The sequence below is a fragment of the Tympanuchus pallidicinctus genome, unplaced genomic scaffold (genome assembly GCF_026119805.1).
Source record: "Tympanuchus pallidicinctus isolate F22 unplaced genomic scaffold, pur_lepc_1.0 scaffold12, whole genome shotgun sequence".
NCBI classification, from domain to species: domain Eukaryota; kingdom Metazoa; phylum Chordata; class Aves; order Galliformes; family Phasianidae; genus Tympanuchus; species Tympanuchus pallidicinctus.
Genome location: NW_026294637.1, coordinates 12,940,118 through 12,955,859, shown reverse-complemented (window position 1 = coordinate 12,955,859; position 15,742 = coordinate 12,940,118). Strand labels below are relative to the sequence as shown.

At 39.0% G+C, this 15,742-nt stretch overlaps 1 protein-coding gene across 11 annotated transcripts in view; it reads right to left on the bottom strand.

Moving 5' to 3' along the window:
• The window catches only part of TCF12 (transcription factor 12), a 158,014-nt gene that overhangs the window by 15,947 nt on the left and 126,325 nt on the right, over window positions 1–15,742 (bottom strand). For 5 of the 11 annotated variants that reach the window (XM_052672619.1, XM_052672622.1, XM_052672617.1 and 2 more), the window contains 8 exons: window positions 14,075–14,180; window positions 12,809–12,948; window positions 12,362–12,506; window positions 10,681–10,745; window positions 6,782–6,860; window positions 2,138–2,211; window positions 1,155–1,226; window positions 237–443 (listed from right to left, as the gene is read on the bottom strand). In XM_052672619.1, coding sequence (XP_052528579.1) covers window positions 237–443; window positions 1,155–1,226; window positions 2,138–2,211; window positions 6,782–6,860; window positions 10,681–10,745; window positions 12,362–12,506; window positions 12,809–12,948; window positions 14,075–14,180 — 888 coding nt within the window. The remainder of the gene's footprint in view (window positions 1–236; window positions 444–1,154; window positions 1,227–2,137; window positions 2,212–6,781; window positions 6,861–10,680; window positions 10,746–12,361; window positions 12,507–12,808; window positions 12,949–14,074; window positions 14,181–15,742) is intronic. The other 6 variants (XM_052672624.1, XM_052672623.1, XM_052672627.1 and 3 more) reach the window with 3 other exon arrangements.

Genomic DNA, 15,742 nt, shown 5'->3' with positions numbered 1-15,742 from the left:
TCCCATCTTTCTCCTCCCCCCTCATATCTGCCCACCCCACTCCAAACCCTCTAACTGGAAACCCATAGCAGGTGCAAGCTGCCTGCCATCTTCTTCTCTACAATAACCTCCAGTAGTTTTTCCCTGATAAATACAAATCCTGGAGTCCCAGTGTCACTGCCCAGGCTCCACGATTACTCAGACACACCAGCTGCCATCGCTTTGCACAACTACACACACGATAAAAATACGATTACCATTGATGCTTGTCTGTTGGCTGTTACAAGGCTAGACGCTCCATAACTTGAGTTCAGGCTTCCAATTGGCCCGTTATGGGATGGTCCCAATAAACTATGTATGTCTCCATGGCCACCTGATAGGCTTGTTGAAGGCCCCACAGCATGATTTCGTAGTACGTGGATGGCATCATCGAGTCTGTCCAAGCGATCCTCCATACGAGACTGCTGTTGGATTTAAGAGGACCAGCAACAGTCATTACTGAGTAATTCTGCAGACTCTTTCTACTGTAACAGTTTCTACCTTGGAGACATTAAAGACAGAAGATGAAATATAGTATCAAAAGACTTCAAAAGCACCTACCAGCACTACAAACAAACAGAAAAAAGGAAAGATATCTGGAGATCTTGCTTAAGATAGCATTCATTCCACAAATAGGTGGCAGCTTTTAAAGTGAAGCTTATTATAAGGTTAATATTACTTAGCTTCCATTACATGGCATGAACAAGAAAAAAGGAAGTGCTACAAAATACGCTAATACTGGGCAAGAAAGAAGGATCACCAAATCAGCCTCAACACACTGGTAGCAATTAAGAGAGGCAGTGGCTTTTTGAGAGCCAGTACCACAAAAAGACTGGACAAAAGTTACTTTCTAAAACTGATCTTTAACAGATATTTCAGAAACAAAAACAAGTTCCAAATGTTACTGCAGAATAGGTTTCTGCCTTAGATCTATTTTTTACTTCAGGAGACAAAAAAAATAAGAACAAACAAAAAAACCCCACCAGTTCTGACATTGCAGCTCTCTAGAAACTGAAAGAGCAGAATGTTGGAGTCAAAGGATGGGTCATGGGCTACACTCATTTAGTTTTTAATGGGGAATCCGAAGGAAGCATTAATTGAAACACAAAAAGGCACCATCTAAATTGAAATAGTACCTCACAGACATCCTTTAAGAAGGACATTGCATCTTGCAAATGCTCGTGAAGTTGCTGCTCAACTCGATTTTTCTGGCAAAGTCAAGACAGAACAGGAAGCAAAGCATAGGTTAAGATTAATTCAAAAAAGAGGTGAGGAAACAGCTGATGTGCATGTCAGCAATAAATTGTTAGTCAAGTTAATGCAACAGAAATCTGATTATACCAAGATAAGAAAAGGCTAATATTTAACACTGCCGTTACGTCAGGATTCTAAGGTGTACATATCAATTCAATATGACTGCAAAAATATTCAAGAGAAAAGTGATTTAAATTTATTCTTGCTAGACACAGGAGAAGAAGTTATCTCTGTGGAAACCAGAAATAGGCACAAGTATTCAAAACCCTTCTCAGTGTTCCCTCAAAAGTTTCCCCTTTCCTTCCCAATGCTGCATCAGAGATTTAGGGAGTCAATAACTTAAAGCTTTTGCTGAAGCTACAAGTCCACTTTAAGTTTACAACAGATCATTTAGCTTTTCTGTAATTAATATGAACTAATTAATAAATGAACATTCCCTAATAATAAACAATAATAAATAATAAATAATACTTTAATGACCGGGTAATGAAAACAAGGCCAAGGGATTACCATTTCAAGGCGAGAGGGGGAAGGACGAGTAAACGTGAAGGCATGAAGTCTTTATCTGTTCTGCAGACTGAACTTTAGATAAGAATTAGCCATGGATTTGTGAAAAGGTACCAGAATCTCATAACAGTGCTTTAGCACCAGCTGTCCTCAGCACAGAAGCCTGATGCCCAAGGAACAGATGGTGAAAGACACACCCTGCACGTCTTATATTGTTCAACTGAACAGGCCATTTGTTAGCAAAGAATTCATTTGTAATGCTATCCTACTGTTCCCGTTAATGATATGCAGGATTTACACAAAAACAAGCCTTCAACTCGTAAGTAAAAAGTAGTATGTTGCTTTCAACAGCTCTTACCAAGGAGTGTAGAGAGTTTTCATAGTTTGGAGATGAGGGGGCTTGTCCTCCGCTCCTAGACCACTGACTGGCACCTGTCAAAATTGTCTAGGTTAGCTCACAGATTTATGCAGCACAAGCAGGAAACAGATGCTGTACTTCTTAACATAATTAAAACCAACATATTCTGCATAAAGGTAAGCCAACATATGGATTTACAAAGGAGGACAAATTCCTTCATTCTGTCTCACTGAGGGATAATTTTTATATCCTGACATCTGTAGGGCTAGATGACAAAGCAGTGACAGCTTCAAATTACTTCAACAACACAAAAATTCACCCAATAGTTACACACAGTACCTGAAATTCCTGCCCTGGGCAAGCCTGCATTAAAAAACAGCCCGTTTCTTTTTCCTTCAGATTACGTTCAGCAGATGTAAGCATGCCTTAAACAGCATGGAAGTTTACATCAAAAATATTTAAAGAAATCCAATGGACTATGAATTAATGATAACCATTTATTTATTATTTATTCTTATACTATATCTCTCTACTACAGAAGAAAATTTGAAGCAGGACCTAAAAGCTTTTTCTGCCTTGTGTGCTTTGTAGCATTTTTATTTATTCATTCAAAAAATAAAACAAAATAAAATAAAATAAAATAAAATATCAGATCATAGCATGTTCCAAGTTTGGAAGAGTTTCCATTTATTTCAGATACACTCAAGGTAAACTGGAACAGATTTCAGTTCAGTTCAAGAATCACTCACCGTGCAGCAAATCCACAGTTATGCCCATATTACCTATGTACTGCAAATTCAATACACACCAATTCTAATCTGAATAAATGCTCTTAATTATTATGTAAAATTTAGATATAATGAGATGTGAAATGCAATAATTAATAAAGCAGTACTTTTAAAACAAAGTCTGAAGTTGTACAGCATGTATTTTCCTCAACAATAATGCATCTTTTATAAAGATACTACATGAAATTTTATGTCCATTAGAGACAGCTTCCTTTCAGCCATACAAATGTAATAATAAAGCAATTACATTAATAAATTATGGACATACAATCCAAAGCAGCTCATTAAAGGAAGAGCCTGTGGGCTTGTTCTTTCAATAACAGCCAGAGCTCCACGTCTGGAAAACTGGGAAAGGTTTAATAACATTACAGTTCCTTTGTTTGGGGAGCTGCAAGTAGTTACCTTTTAAAGAAAGAGTTTTATTTAAGAAAAGGACTATAGCTTTCACAGCTATTAAACTAGCCAAGTACTTTCTTGCTAACTGAAAAAAATCAAAATAAAACATCTCCAGTTTCATAACAGCTCAGAGCTCCTGTAAATGTGCTCTGGTTCTCTTTTAAGATACCACGGTATCACAGAGGAAGGTTATCATCACAAATTTTCACACTGGTACTCCAAGTCTGGACCTATAGCTTCTCTCTGCATGACTGCCAGGAATAATGCCTAGAGTTTAAGTCATTTTTGAAAATATATTACTGAAGCAGCTTCAGAATGTGCGTGCTTGCTTTAATCTTTGAGTTTTTATGAGGTCCAAATTTCATTTCTAGAGTCAAAACCATAATAAAGGCCTTAACAAGAGCTTGCTACTAACTAGCAGGACTGAGCGTGCTACCTCCTACAGCAAAGCAGCAGCTGAATATTGAGCAGAGAGGCAAACCGCTAAGAAAACACGTATCTCAACACCCGCACATCCAGCGTGACCGCGTTCTTAAATGGAGAACATGCTATTTCCTTCATGAAAGCCTAGGATAAAACTAGGAGGGAAAACCAAAGCAAGGCAAAAACCCGTTCTCCTCTTGACCAAACACCCCAACTGGAACCTGCAGTGTCTAACAGCTCCTCTAGTAACGCTAGAGCGCTTTGGAAGCCCTGTGCGTTCTGCTCCCATGTCTGCAGGTTGCCAGATGGCACTGATTTCCTGCTTCCCTCATTCCACTCCCCCTCAGAGAAGTTTGTGCATGAAATCCACCAATTATGTTAAAAAGCATCCTGGCACCACAAGCCCTGCAATTAACAACTGCAGCTTTTAGTGCAGCACCAACACAGCAGCACGAAAAAACAAATAAGCCGGGCAAGTGCTGGGATTTACAGGGGTCATCGGCAGTAATCATGGTAGTATTGTTCCTCCCTCTGAATCTCCCCAGCACTAATCCCCTTGCTCCCCTTTCAAACAAACACACACCAGAGGGGGCCAAGGGCTGCTCCTGCATCCTCAGAGCTGCACAGCCATTCTGATGCCCCTGGGCCTGCGAGGAGGATTCTTAAAGCACCGAGGCTCCCACTGATCAGTTCTGTATGTAGATTTCACATACGTGCATGCAATCATTAGAAGTATGCAAGAAGTAAAACATGTCTATGTACAATTAGAAATTAAATGAGGGTACTGGAGGGTTTTCACCACGTCGTCTTCAAAACTTCTACTTTAATTAAAAAATTGCTAATCCTTTATGCAAAGAAGAACTTGGCAACAAAACCATTTAATACTGCAACCTGGCTACATGTACTTTAGTGCCTCATGGAGTGACTACATCTCTACTTGACAACTGAGGGACAGGTGAACTATGCCTTACTTCAATGCCAAACAACAAGAAGCCTAGGTAAACAAACATCAACCTTTGCCACATTGGGAAAATCGTAATCGTGGTTAAAATGCTTTAAAATACATTATTTTAGTATAGTAAGACATTTGCTTTTATCTGCAGTAACTTTTTGGGTCAGGACAGAAAATGGCTACCAGGAGTATAAATAACAATAAATAGAGGAGTAATTACTTTACATTGTGCCTCACTGTATTCTTAGTGACTCATCTGGGAATAAAGATAAAAGTCCAGATTCATAAATGAAGGTAATTAACTACTGGAGCAATTTACCAAAGGCTTGATAAATTCTGTATCACTGAAATTAAAGAGGGGGAGGGAGAGAGGGGGGAACAGAAGGAGGGAGCATGGATAACTGTAAAGCAGATGCTAAGTTTGTGGTTGAGTAGGACTTCAGTATTATCTGCATCTATCAACTGCTCTCTGAGTCACCAGAACCCGGAATAAAGAATGTCAATCAAAGCACAAACTGAGGAGTTTTACACTTAGCAGACATCCCCACAACGGCATGAGCAGTAAATACAAAATCCAAATTTTTGAGACCTGAACCTGCATTCTAAGCGCAGCATCTAGACAGCTCTCTCCTGCTCAGGAAATGTAGGTGTGGGATCTCATCAGGAAACTTACACTGGGTTCTTCTAAACTGCAAATACTCCAAAATGTCGGAACGCTTTTCTTCAGCCACAGAGCTATTTTCAGAATTTGCTTTCACGTTACGAAAGACAAGAGTAAGAACTTCCTGGTCTGGCCTGCCTTTTCAGCACGACACAGCTACACACGACTCTTTTGTCAACTGTAATCACTAAATCAAAAACTCCATTAATCCCATAATTACTCAATTTATCATGGATTTTCAGTTACAGAACAGCTGTTCAGGTATGCCATATCAGATACTCCCTAATCCATTAAGTCCACAGATAACCCAAACAGTGATCGTTAAACACTGGTGAGTATGAATGATTCACATTTTGTGAGTGACATTACATACACAAACAGGCAAATTCACATCCATGTGTGTATGCCTGGACTTTACGTGCAGTGACTTGACTGACTGACTCACCTGCATTACCCAAGTTTTCAGCTAAGCTCATTCTGTACATCTTTCACTACAAGCTAATTTTATTAAAAAACAAAAGGCAACAAAGCAACTCTGGCAAAAAAATGTGACCATCAGCCAGGAATACGCAGGGGTGAGTTAAACAACTGAGAATGGGAAGTGTTTTACAAACTTTAAATAATTCAGCAAACTGCACTACAGGAAAGAACAGGGTTAAAGTTACATCATCTTGCTTGTAATTCTAGTTCTTTGTTAAACAACAAATTTAAGTCAATGGAGCTTTCACAGTCCTCTCTGTACAGAGAACAGCTGTTCAACTTTTACTAGACAGCTGAGGCCACAATATCTGTGAAAGCTGCACTACCCACTAATAGCTGTAGGCAGCTGCCCATAGTTCATCTCCACACTGGAATGCTTCTTCCCACATTCACACCAGTAACACACAAAGCACAGGTGACAGAGGTGCCTGCAACACACAGCCTTTATTTTGAAAGAATGCCAGAAATTCTTCTCCCATAAAATGAAAGCATTCATGAAAGATATGAATGAAAAGCTACCCTGTGTAAAAAATGATCTCATAAACTACTGTATTTTCATTAGAGGGAACAAACACCTGCTGTGTGTCACTGAACGCTGCCACAGAATTTCTACATATAGCTTAAAACAACAAATACACAAATCACTCTTGCTTCCTTCTCTGCAACAGCACAGATCTGTACAGACATTTTTATAGTTGATTTAGTAGTAGCAGTATATGGTTAACCAATGTTTTCTAAGATCACTTTAGTAGAACTAATTTTCCATGTCAATTGTCAGGATTTAAGTGAATGCTCATAAAATATTTACAAATCCAGACTTATAAAACTAGGCTTAACGCAATGGAAAAATCAACAAAATATAGGATTAACCATGTAAGGAAGCTACTGCTGCTCCCACTGTGACTCCAAGTCAACAAACAAGTACTGGTAAACACTATGCATACCTGTAAGTGGCGATGGTGATCCAACTGGTGTTGATGGATTTGATGGAAAACTACTGCTGGTATGATCAGGAGAATAAATCTAACAACAGACAAGAAGTTTTTATATCAATACATATAATACAAAGTAAAAGAACTACTAGGATTTCTTTGCATGCTTTTAATTGGCACTCTTGATGCTGGCCTGACAAAAAAAAAAAAATCCAATAAAACCCAAACCATAGTTCTGCTTTTTACACTTTAAAATGTTCAGAGAACTTTGACTTTAAGGCAGTTATCAAAATAACCACAGCCCATATTTGATAGCGACACAAATATAACCATCGTCCTGCTACTTTAACAACAGAAACGTCAGTCTTTATATCAATGAAGGCAAACGATGTATGCAACCCATATGTAACAGTGCACAGATAATCAAATCATTTCAGAAAAACATAGAGGAATAACAGCTTCCAAGTCCTTAGCAAGAGAAGAGCTTTTATAAGCCAATGTATTATCTTCTAAAAATTAATTCATGAGAGAAAATTGGGAGAAAGCATTCAGCTCTCATTACTGTCCATAGCCCCAACACAAAACCATGCGGAATTGTTGCTTTTAATACATACTGCCGCACATTCCGTTTTTCTTATTGTTGTATCAGTTGCTCCCTTAAGATAAGAAATCTCCACTTGCAGTAAGTTAATCCTTGCTATTAATGTAATAAAACGCCCCCATAAAAATAGAAGACATAATACCCAAAGCTCTAATGAGAACTTAACATTTCAAGATTCTTCAAAAAGTCATTTTGTAAAAGGAATTGAACAGACTTAGAAGCTGACTACGGACTGGAGAACATATTTTGTACAGGTCATCAGTTCAAACCTGTTTTACTTGAGCAGAGACCAGGATTTGTTAGTCATCAGACAGCAGTTAGGAAAATCTTCCCTGGCAGAGTGGTTGATGTCTCTTCACGCAGACAATGACATTTCAACATTGAGCTGACAACTGAGACTTGGTTAAGCTGCATATTCTGTTTTGTGAACTGACAAAAGCAGGACCCAAGCAGGCCCTTCCCGGCCTGTCATACTTTCACATTAGAAAAGACTCTCACCTCCTTAACAGAAATACCTCATCCCTTTCACACACGCTACATAAAACATTCTGAGAAGAAAAGTAACATCACTACAAAATAAATCCTGGTCAGGGATCAGGCGTCAGTAGGAGAACTGCAAGGAGCTCTACAGACAGATAAAACACTGAAAAATAAAATTCTGCCCGGATAAAGGAGCTTCAGCTTTCTTTGAACTGACTGTTTTCCAGCACTTCACCTGCTTATTTTATTTCACTGTATTTTCTAAGAAGAAAAAACAGCAGCAGCAGCAGAAAGAGCCGCAAACAACCACAAAGCCAGAACTCATCCTGCATGCATCCCTGGCTGCTCTACTGTTAAATGACCAATGATGAACAACCCTGACACCTTCTGCCAGGCTTAAACGGTAACATGCCTCATTTTACAGCAACAAATGAGACTCCTCCTCCTATCAGTCATGGTCCATTCCGATCAGCAGGGTGCCAATATGCCAGGGCCTAATGAAAAGGCTCTCAGACAAAAGCCGCACAATTGAGAGCCCGCAGAGCCAAACCTCGGAGCTGTTAGTCCAATTTTTTAAACACTACAGTGTACATTTCAGTTAGGCTTTGTTATGCTAATGTTATTGAGTCTAAAGCAACAAAGAAACTTAATTCATGAATTACTTTTAGAAGTCAACTTCCCTACATTTTCTTTCCTTTTGTTAGGGGACCAGTGGCTATTTAACTACCAGATCCTACAAAGGGCTTTACCCCAGTTCTGAGGTAGGAATCAAAACATAAGTTATCACAAAGAGGTCTGATATAATCAGCAAAGTTAAACAGCCCTCCTGTTTGATCTCCTCTAAATTAAAGACCAAGTGTTTTGATTTGGCATTAGGCGATGAAATAAACCAGATGTTTCTCCTGCCATATAACCCTCCGTGGGCACAATCTTAAAGGGTTATTGTCTGGCAAATGTTCAGGGAAACACATTAGAAATGGCACGAATACCCAGATTTTCTTTTCTTTCTATCTATACTAGTTCATTATCCAAACTAATGCATAATCCACAGGGCTTTGGGAACTTTGTGTAAATACTTTCATGTACAATTCTCTTTCTTGCCTACCCTGAGATTAAGACCACAATTATCCAGGCTTAAACCTAAAATAAAAGAACCTTTGCAAATGTATTATCTGGCCTTACATGTTTAATCACATACTATTCTGTATGGTCTTTAATACCTAAACTGAAGAACAAATGTCGTATCCTCTGATGTTTTGCACATGAAAGGCCTATTGTGAGACGCACATCAACAGAATTCTGCAACTGGAAATTCCTCCCAACAGTTGGAGCGGTAGCGTTTAAAACCCTAACAGAGGCGGCCCGCCTTCTAAAAAAAAGTCGAGAGAGCTGCCGTGCTTACTGCAGCTTTGTCCACACGGACAGATTTCCACAGCCGTCTCTCCATCAGAACTCAGGCTCTACCTTCAGCAGCAAGGCAGCACTGAGGCCCAGCCGTGCCCCCGCTCAGCCCGGCGCTGCCACCCCACTGCGCGCCCGCAGCGCTGGGTGCGTGCGGCTCGGGGAGCAGATGGAGGAGGAGAGGGATTTTGAGTGTGCAGACTATGGCATGTGCTGATAGAGCAGATGGAATGCATCACCATCAGCTACGACAGAAATGATTTATGGAATGACCTGGCTGCTCCTGCCAAGCAGCAACATGGGATGACAGAAACAAGTTTCTATGACAACCAAAGCCCACCCACCAGTTAGATTAAACACTTCTGCCCCGACTTCCACTCCCAATATACTTAGAATTTTTCTCAAAGCGTCAGCCTCATTTTCTCAGCTAGTGATTTAGGCAAAAACACCCGAGGACCTTTCAAGCAGAAAAAAAAAGACAATAATAATAATAATAATAATAATAATAGAGTAATGGAAAACATCACCAAGTCCCCCAGATCTCACTGGACAGCACGTCAAACTTAGAACAGAAATCTGCTAGGGCTGCAGAACAACAGATACCCTGAAACATTCACAGAGTATGCAAGCACTGCTATTCCTAGCGCTGAGCTGATGTCAGTTCTTTTCTAACAGGTCCCAGCCAGACAAAAAGGAGAGTGTTAACTGCCCTCTGTACTTGTGAATTGTTGTCCTGTTGCTTTTGGGGATTCAGCAAGCAGATAACATTTTTCTCCCCAAAGCCAGCAGGTCAGAGTTCTCCTACCCAATATGGACATTACAAACATTATCAGATCTCGTAATCTTTTAACACATGACCCTTCGAAGGAAGCAGAGTAATAGGATCTGTGCAACTATGCACATCTGCATTTACTGATACAACTTTAGGGAAACAGTGTAACCCAGGAATGATCTTTAGGGGCTGCAAGGCAGTCATTTTTATCTAAAGAACCAGTCTGACTACTTGCTAAGCAAAAGTAGCAGTACAAGGAACACCAACAGAAGAGCATTCAAAAACCTCAGTTTTACAGGGCCACTGAGAACACATTTTGAAACTTGAGGCAAGACCTGCTCCATGAGTAAGATTAAAAATATGACTAACTAGAATGCTAGAAAAGAATTCCTAAATTCGTTATGATTTCTGTTTACTTTGTATAAATAACTTCATTTTTCAGGTGCTCAAAAATTTAGGACAAATGCAGTTCAAAAAGAAGTCAAAACAAGTCTTCTGCAAATGAGAGCATCATTTTCCGCTTGTCTTTTTGTGGACATCAGTAGAGTTTCTTCACATATGAAATCCCAATTTGATATTATAAAACGAACAAAGTTAAATAAAGGAAGCAACGGTCAACATACATCATTAAGACCTGAGTATTTAACTTCTACTCACAGATGCCAATGCCTTCCCAAGCGCATCGCCTGTCTGTGAGCCTCCAGCACCATTTCCTCTGTTTCCTGCAAGGTGGAAAACAAACCCAATTCTTATTTTCAAAGCTGAGAACTTCCTTCCTTTTTAATATTTTATTCATCACAAAACAGTTGAGAAACCACTGGTTAAATGGATGTTCTGAGGAAGTCACTGTCAACAGAATCAGTTCGCATTATACTTAAAAATTTCATTAGAACAATTAGATTTAAATTTAGATGTTCTCCTCTTAAAGAAAAAAAAAAAAAAAAAGACCAACAAGTAGTTAGAAAAAAATGACTGAAATGGTCGTCTCGGACCACAGACTAAAGACAAAAACAAAATACTAATTATATTATTGCAGCTTATTTCTAAACTATTATCACAGAAGTGCTGCAAATTTCCTAACTCTGAAAGCTGAATGCACTGAGCAGCTCCTTGTACACCTCCTTGCTCCCCTGCTCTAGCTCCTGATGCTGTACTCATTTTATTTTACAAAATCCCTGAAAAACTCTGAACCACGAAGCTTTCTGTTGCTCCTGACTTTGTTGTCCTGTTGCATGCAAGCATCTTAGTGTGCCCTTTTGTTCTGAACATCAAACCAAGAGGAAGCTTGGAGACCTGCCCATTAGAGGCACAAAAAGGACCTGAATTCTTTAAAGCATCTCATATTTTGGATAAAGCAGAATCTTTAAAAGACATTCTTTCCACAATTTATCAGCTTCCAGTCATAAACCTTACTGTGAGCAAGACCCATTCAAACCTGAAATCCAAATCATCCAACTCCAATGTTGTTTTTGTGGCATTTCAGAAGCAGATTCATTAATTGAAATTCTGTTGAAGATGCAAGTTGAAAACACATTCCCAAATCAAAGCCAAGTGTCACTGCTTATTTAAAAGGAAGCCAAGTGCAAATCACATCAAACTGAAAAGGGTCATCTATAACCATTTAATTTCTACGTCTGTATCAGAAGAGACGTAGTGCATCATTACATCTATGATCTTCAGAAGAGGGGAAAACTAAAAAAGAGGCAAACTGTCAAAATAGGAAGCACTTATTTCATCTGTGTTCTGATCAGAAGCTGATCAAAAGGATGACAAAGGAAACTGATCAGATCATGTCATATTTATCAAAGATGGACATGGAACAGATTGAATTATACTTTGTGCTTTCTAGGATAGCATGGAAGAGGCTAAAACCAGACACGGCAGTGGCTACTCAGTCAGACCCAAATCAGTTACAGGAGAAATTTACCATACAGCTCACAAACCTCCCTGAAGTCCAAAGAAACAGTCTTTCTGCTTTACTCCAACACAATATATGGGGAATACAGGAGCTTTGAGCACTATAACACCAGACCTGCTTATGGGAATGCTCATCTACACAAAACTGTAGAGGGATAATTGCTATTAAATGAATGCAATTTCTTAAGCATACAAGTGACTGCAAAAGCAAGCAAACCAGTAAATTGGTTGAAAAACAATGTGGCTCACCTCAGCCATACTGAGAGCAGAAATGTCACAGTGGTTTGATATCGCTGATCTACAAGCACACTATCAATTAAATCTTAATGATTTGGTATATAGTGCAGCCTAAATATCATCTTCTTGTAAATAAAGAAAAAAGGAAAAGGAAAAAAAGAAAAAAAAAAAAAGGACTTTTTACCCAGAATATTGTCTGATCCATTGACAGGTGGAGTGTGTGAGGCAGCTACGTAAGGTGAACTGCTGGTACTGCCACGATGGAAGCTAGACATTGGAGGAAGACTGGCATTTATATCCGTAGGTGAGACTGAATGCGGGGGATAGCTCTAAAAATAAGAAAAACAGAGATAAGACATTAAATAGTCTTTAAATAAATGTCAGTATTTTAAGATACTGAATATACAACACCAGCTCTTTATTAAAGAAAGCAACTTGTCCATCCTTTGAACAGATCAATATACAAACACCTTTACATAGAAAGTAAAACCATGTAAATTGACACAGTAAGTTCATGACTTCTGACAAGTGTTTTCTTTAACTGCCTACACGAGCAGTGAACAAACACAAATTCCTGCAGGAGAGATTCCCCCCACGCAGGCACACGGACGTGAGTCCAGGCGGTTCGTACCAAACGGTCGTGTGCGTGCAGGCTGCCGTAACTGCCGGACTGCGACATGTGGGAAGAGGAGCCTCCCAGCATTCCACCGTAGCCAGGCTGGCTCATGCCATTGGATGAACTCCAGAGGTCAGAAGAGTTATGGGTCCCATCTTTAATGAAATGTATATTCGAGCATAGAGAAAAAAAAAGGAAGATGTTGCATGAAGAAGAGTACTGAATTCTGCATTTACAGATTTATTTAAAAAGAATATATGCTTCAGCTACTCAACAGCAAGGAAATGGTGCCTAGTTTATACTGTGTCTCCTATGTTCCTTTCACCATGCTGCTGCTATATTTATTATAAAAAAAAAAAAAAAGAGGCTTTGGAGCTGAAATGCAATCCTACCACAGCTGAGAAAATACCAAGTACTTCTGCTAATTACACAGACCTTCAGCAAGGCCAGATTTATATCAAGAGTGTTGATAAAAATTCCAGACTATAGAAATAATAAAAAAGGGAGCTGAAGGGAAAGAAGTTTGGCTAAGGAGAGCTCATCATAAACATACAGAAAAAAAAAAAAAAAAAAGTCTATTAATCTACAACAAGCAATTTATAGTCTAAAATACCTCAGTACCATAAAAATATGAAAACATTTAATAATAGTAAATTCAAGCAACTGAAATTACTACGTTACATAAGCCTTAAACCCAAGCATATCAATGCAGCTTTCCTTCTGCAGTACAAACTGAAGTGCTCTGTAAACTGCCATACTTAGAGGCTACGCTTTCAATATGCTCCAAAAGCTCAGAGTGCAGCATGAGCTACTTGCATGACGTGAAGCCGTGGAAATGAATTCTGCTCTCGTTACGTTCAATTCAAAACTCCTTATTTCTGGCGTGCTGGATATACAAGCATTTAAGAATCTGGACTGTTAGCTGACATTGCACAGTCAAATTCCAGAACAGTCAAGAAGCCCTCACCTCATATTTCTCTATCACTCCAGTGTGCTGCTCTGAAGCCCCCACAAATCAAAGGATGAGGGATTCTGTCCATCTGGCCTGGTGTATAATCCCCTTAAATTTCAGTCAGCAATTAATGTCAGGAGAAAAACTTTAAATCAACGGACAGCTCCCTTCATCTAACTGTTTAAAAAGTATATGCAGCACAACCATAAGATCTAGAACAATATGTCACTTGAAGCTTGCCCGCTGGTTCCACATAATAGTGGCTAACTTCAAATTCCTGCCTAGAGAACAAGTTGTATCACCCAGATAGAAAAGTGTTTTTTACTAACCTTGCATAAAGAAAGTGCTAGCAAACATACTGCTTGGTGGCTTAGGAGACGGGTAACTTGGAGATTCTCTGTTGAATTCATCAGAACTCGGAGATGGTGCATACACCTAAAGATTGGACAGTAATAAAAGCACTTAGTAGTAAAGTAATAAATAAAAGCAGCTAGTAACGTTTGAGCGTCACGCATTAAGAAAGCCTGAACAGCATACAGACACAGAAAACCAAATAAAAAAAGAACAGTGTAGCAAGCTGCAGCATTTGTTGCCCTTGTTTTATTTGCTTTTTAGCAAGTTGCCACAGTACAGTGGAACTACAGTAGAATGATCCCAACAACACGCTTTCTGGTGTGCCAACTCAGCCAGGTGGCCTGATAAAAGCTTGAATGCTGATTTTGCTTTCTAAGTGCACAACTCGTACAGACTTGTTGCTCAAGACTAAAAAAAAAAAAAAAAAACAAGATAAAACAACTGGGCCCCAAACAAATTTTATTTTAAAACAATTGTATGCCTGTTTGAATACTTAACTAGCTGGCATCCCAACAATCAGAATGAAAAAGAACATCCAGTGACAAATGGAAGCACTTCAATGCAAGCGTTTTATCATCCATTCAGAAACTCGCACGCCTTTGTGAAGTTATCAAAAATAAACGTAACACAAGTCTTGTGGAATAATCTTCTAACTGCAACATCAACAAGTTGTGCTTTTTTTCCCCATGCTGGCCTGGCATTAAAGAAAGCCAGCAATGTGCTTCTTTCAGTGTAACAGCACCCCAGAATGACCATTTTCAACTTGCAAAAGAACAATTTCCTTAAGGCAAAAATTATAAGAAGCCAAACAAACATAATGATTAGAAGGATTTCACTTCAGCAGCTCTGGAAAAATAATAATAATCAAAAAAATAAATTTATATGCACATATCTGTATGCATACATATAGATATTATACATGTGTGTATATATATACAAATATACATATACACACACATACACGTAACATACACAAACACACAAAGCATATTAGGAATAAGTAATTCCGATCAAGAAAGCCATACTGAGTCTTGAAGGACTCTGCTCATAATGTAACCATGCAATTTCTTCATTAAGTCTTTGATTTGATACACACAGAATACTGCAACATGACTAATTTATACTGAAAAAAAATTAATACAGTGGTGAAGAATATCGAAGTGCAACACTGAAAACAAAGCCCATTTTTACTACTAAGTAAAAAAAAAAAAAAAAGGTATTTTCATTTTGAAATCGTTCACCTCACTTGTATATTCATGACGTTTCAGATAAAAGAAACACGTGAAGAATTATTTGAAAGCCTCAAAACCTACACGATGCAACTTCAGATGGTGCACTCTGCCCTAAAATTCTGAAGTGGATATTTTTATCCATTTCTATGCAAACAGAGGCCCCGGGCGTACCTACAACTTTCGCATCTCCTCCACCCCTTTCATGGCGTGTTGTTTACCAATCAAGAGAAGGGACAGGAAAAACAAGGCAGCCAACAAAAAGCTTAGCCTGCTAAAAGAGAACTATTGTTCTCCGGAAGGTTGAATGTTCTGACACGGGTATTTAGAAAGCGAACTGGGTAAGTCCCTACCGTCATTTGCATCCCAATACCCCTCCTCCCAGCTCCCCGGCCTGCTGCTGTCAGCCAAATG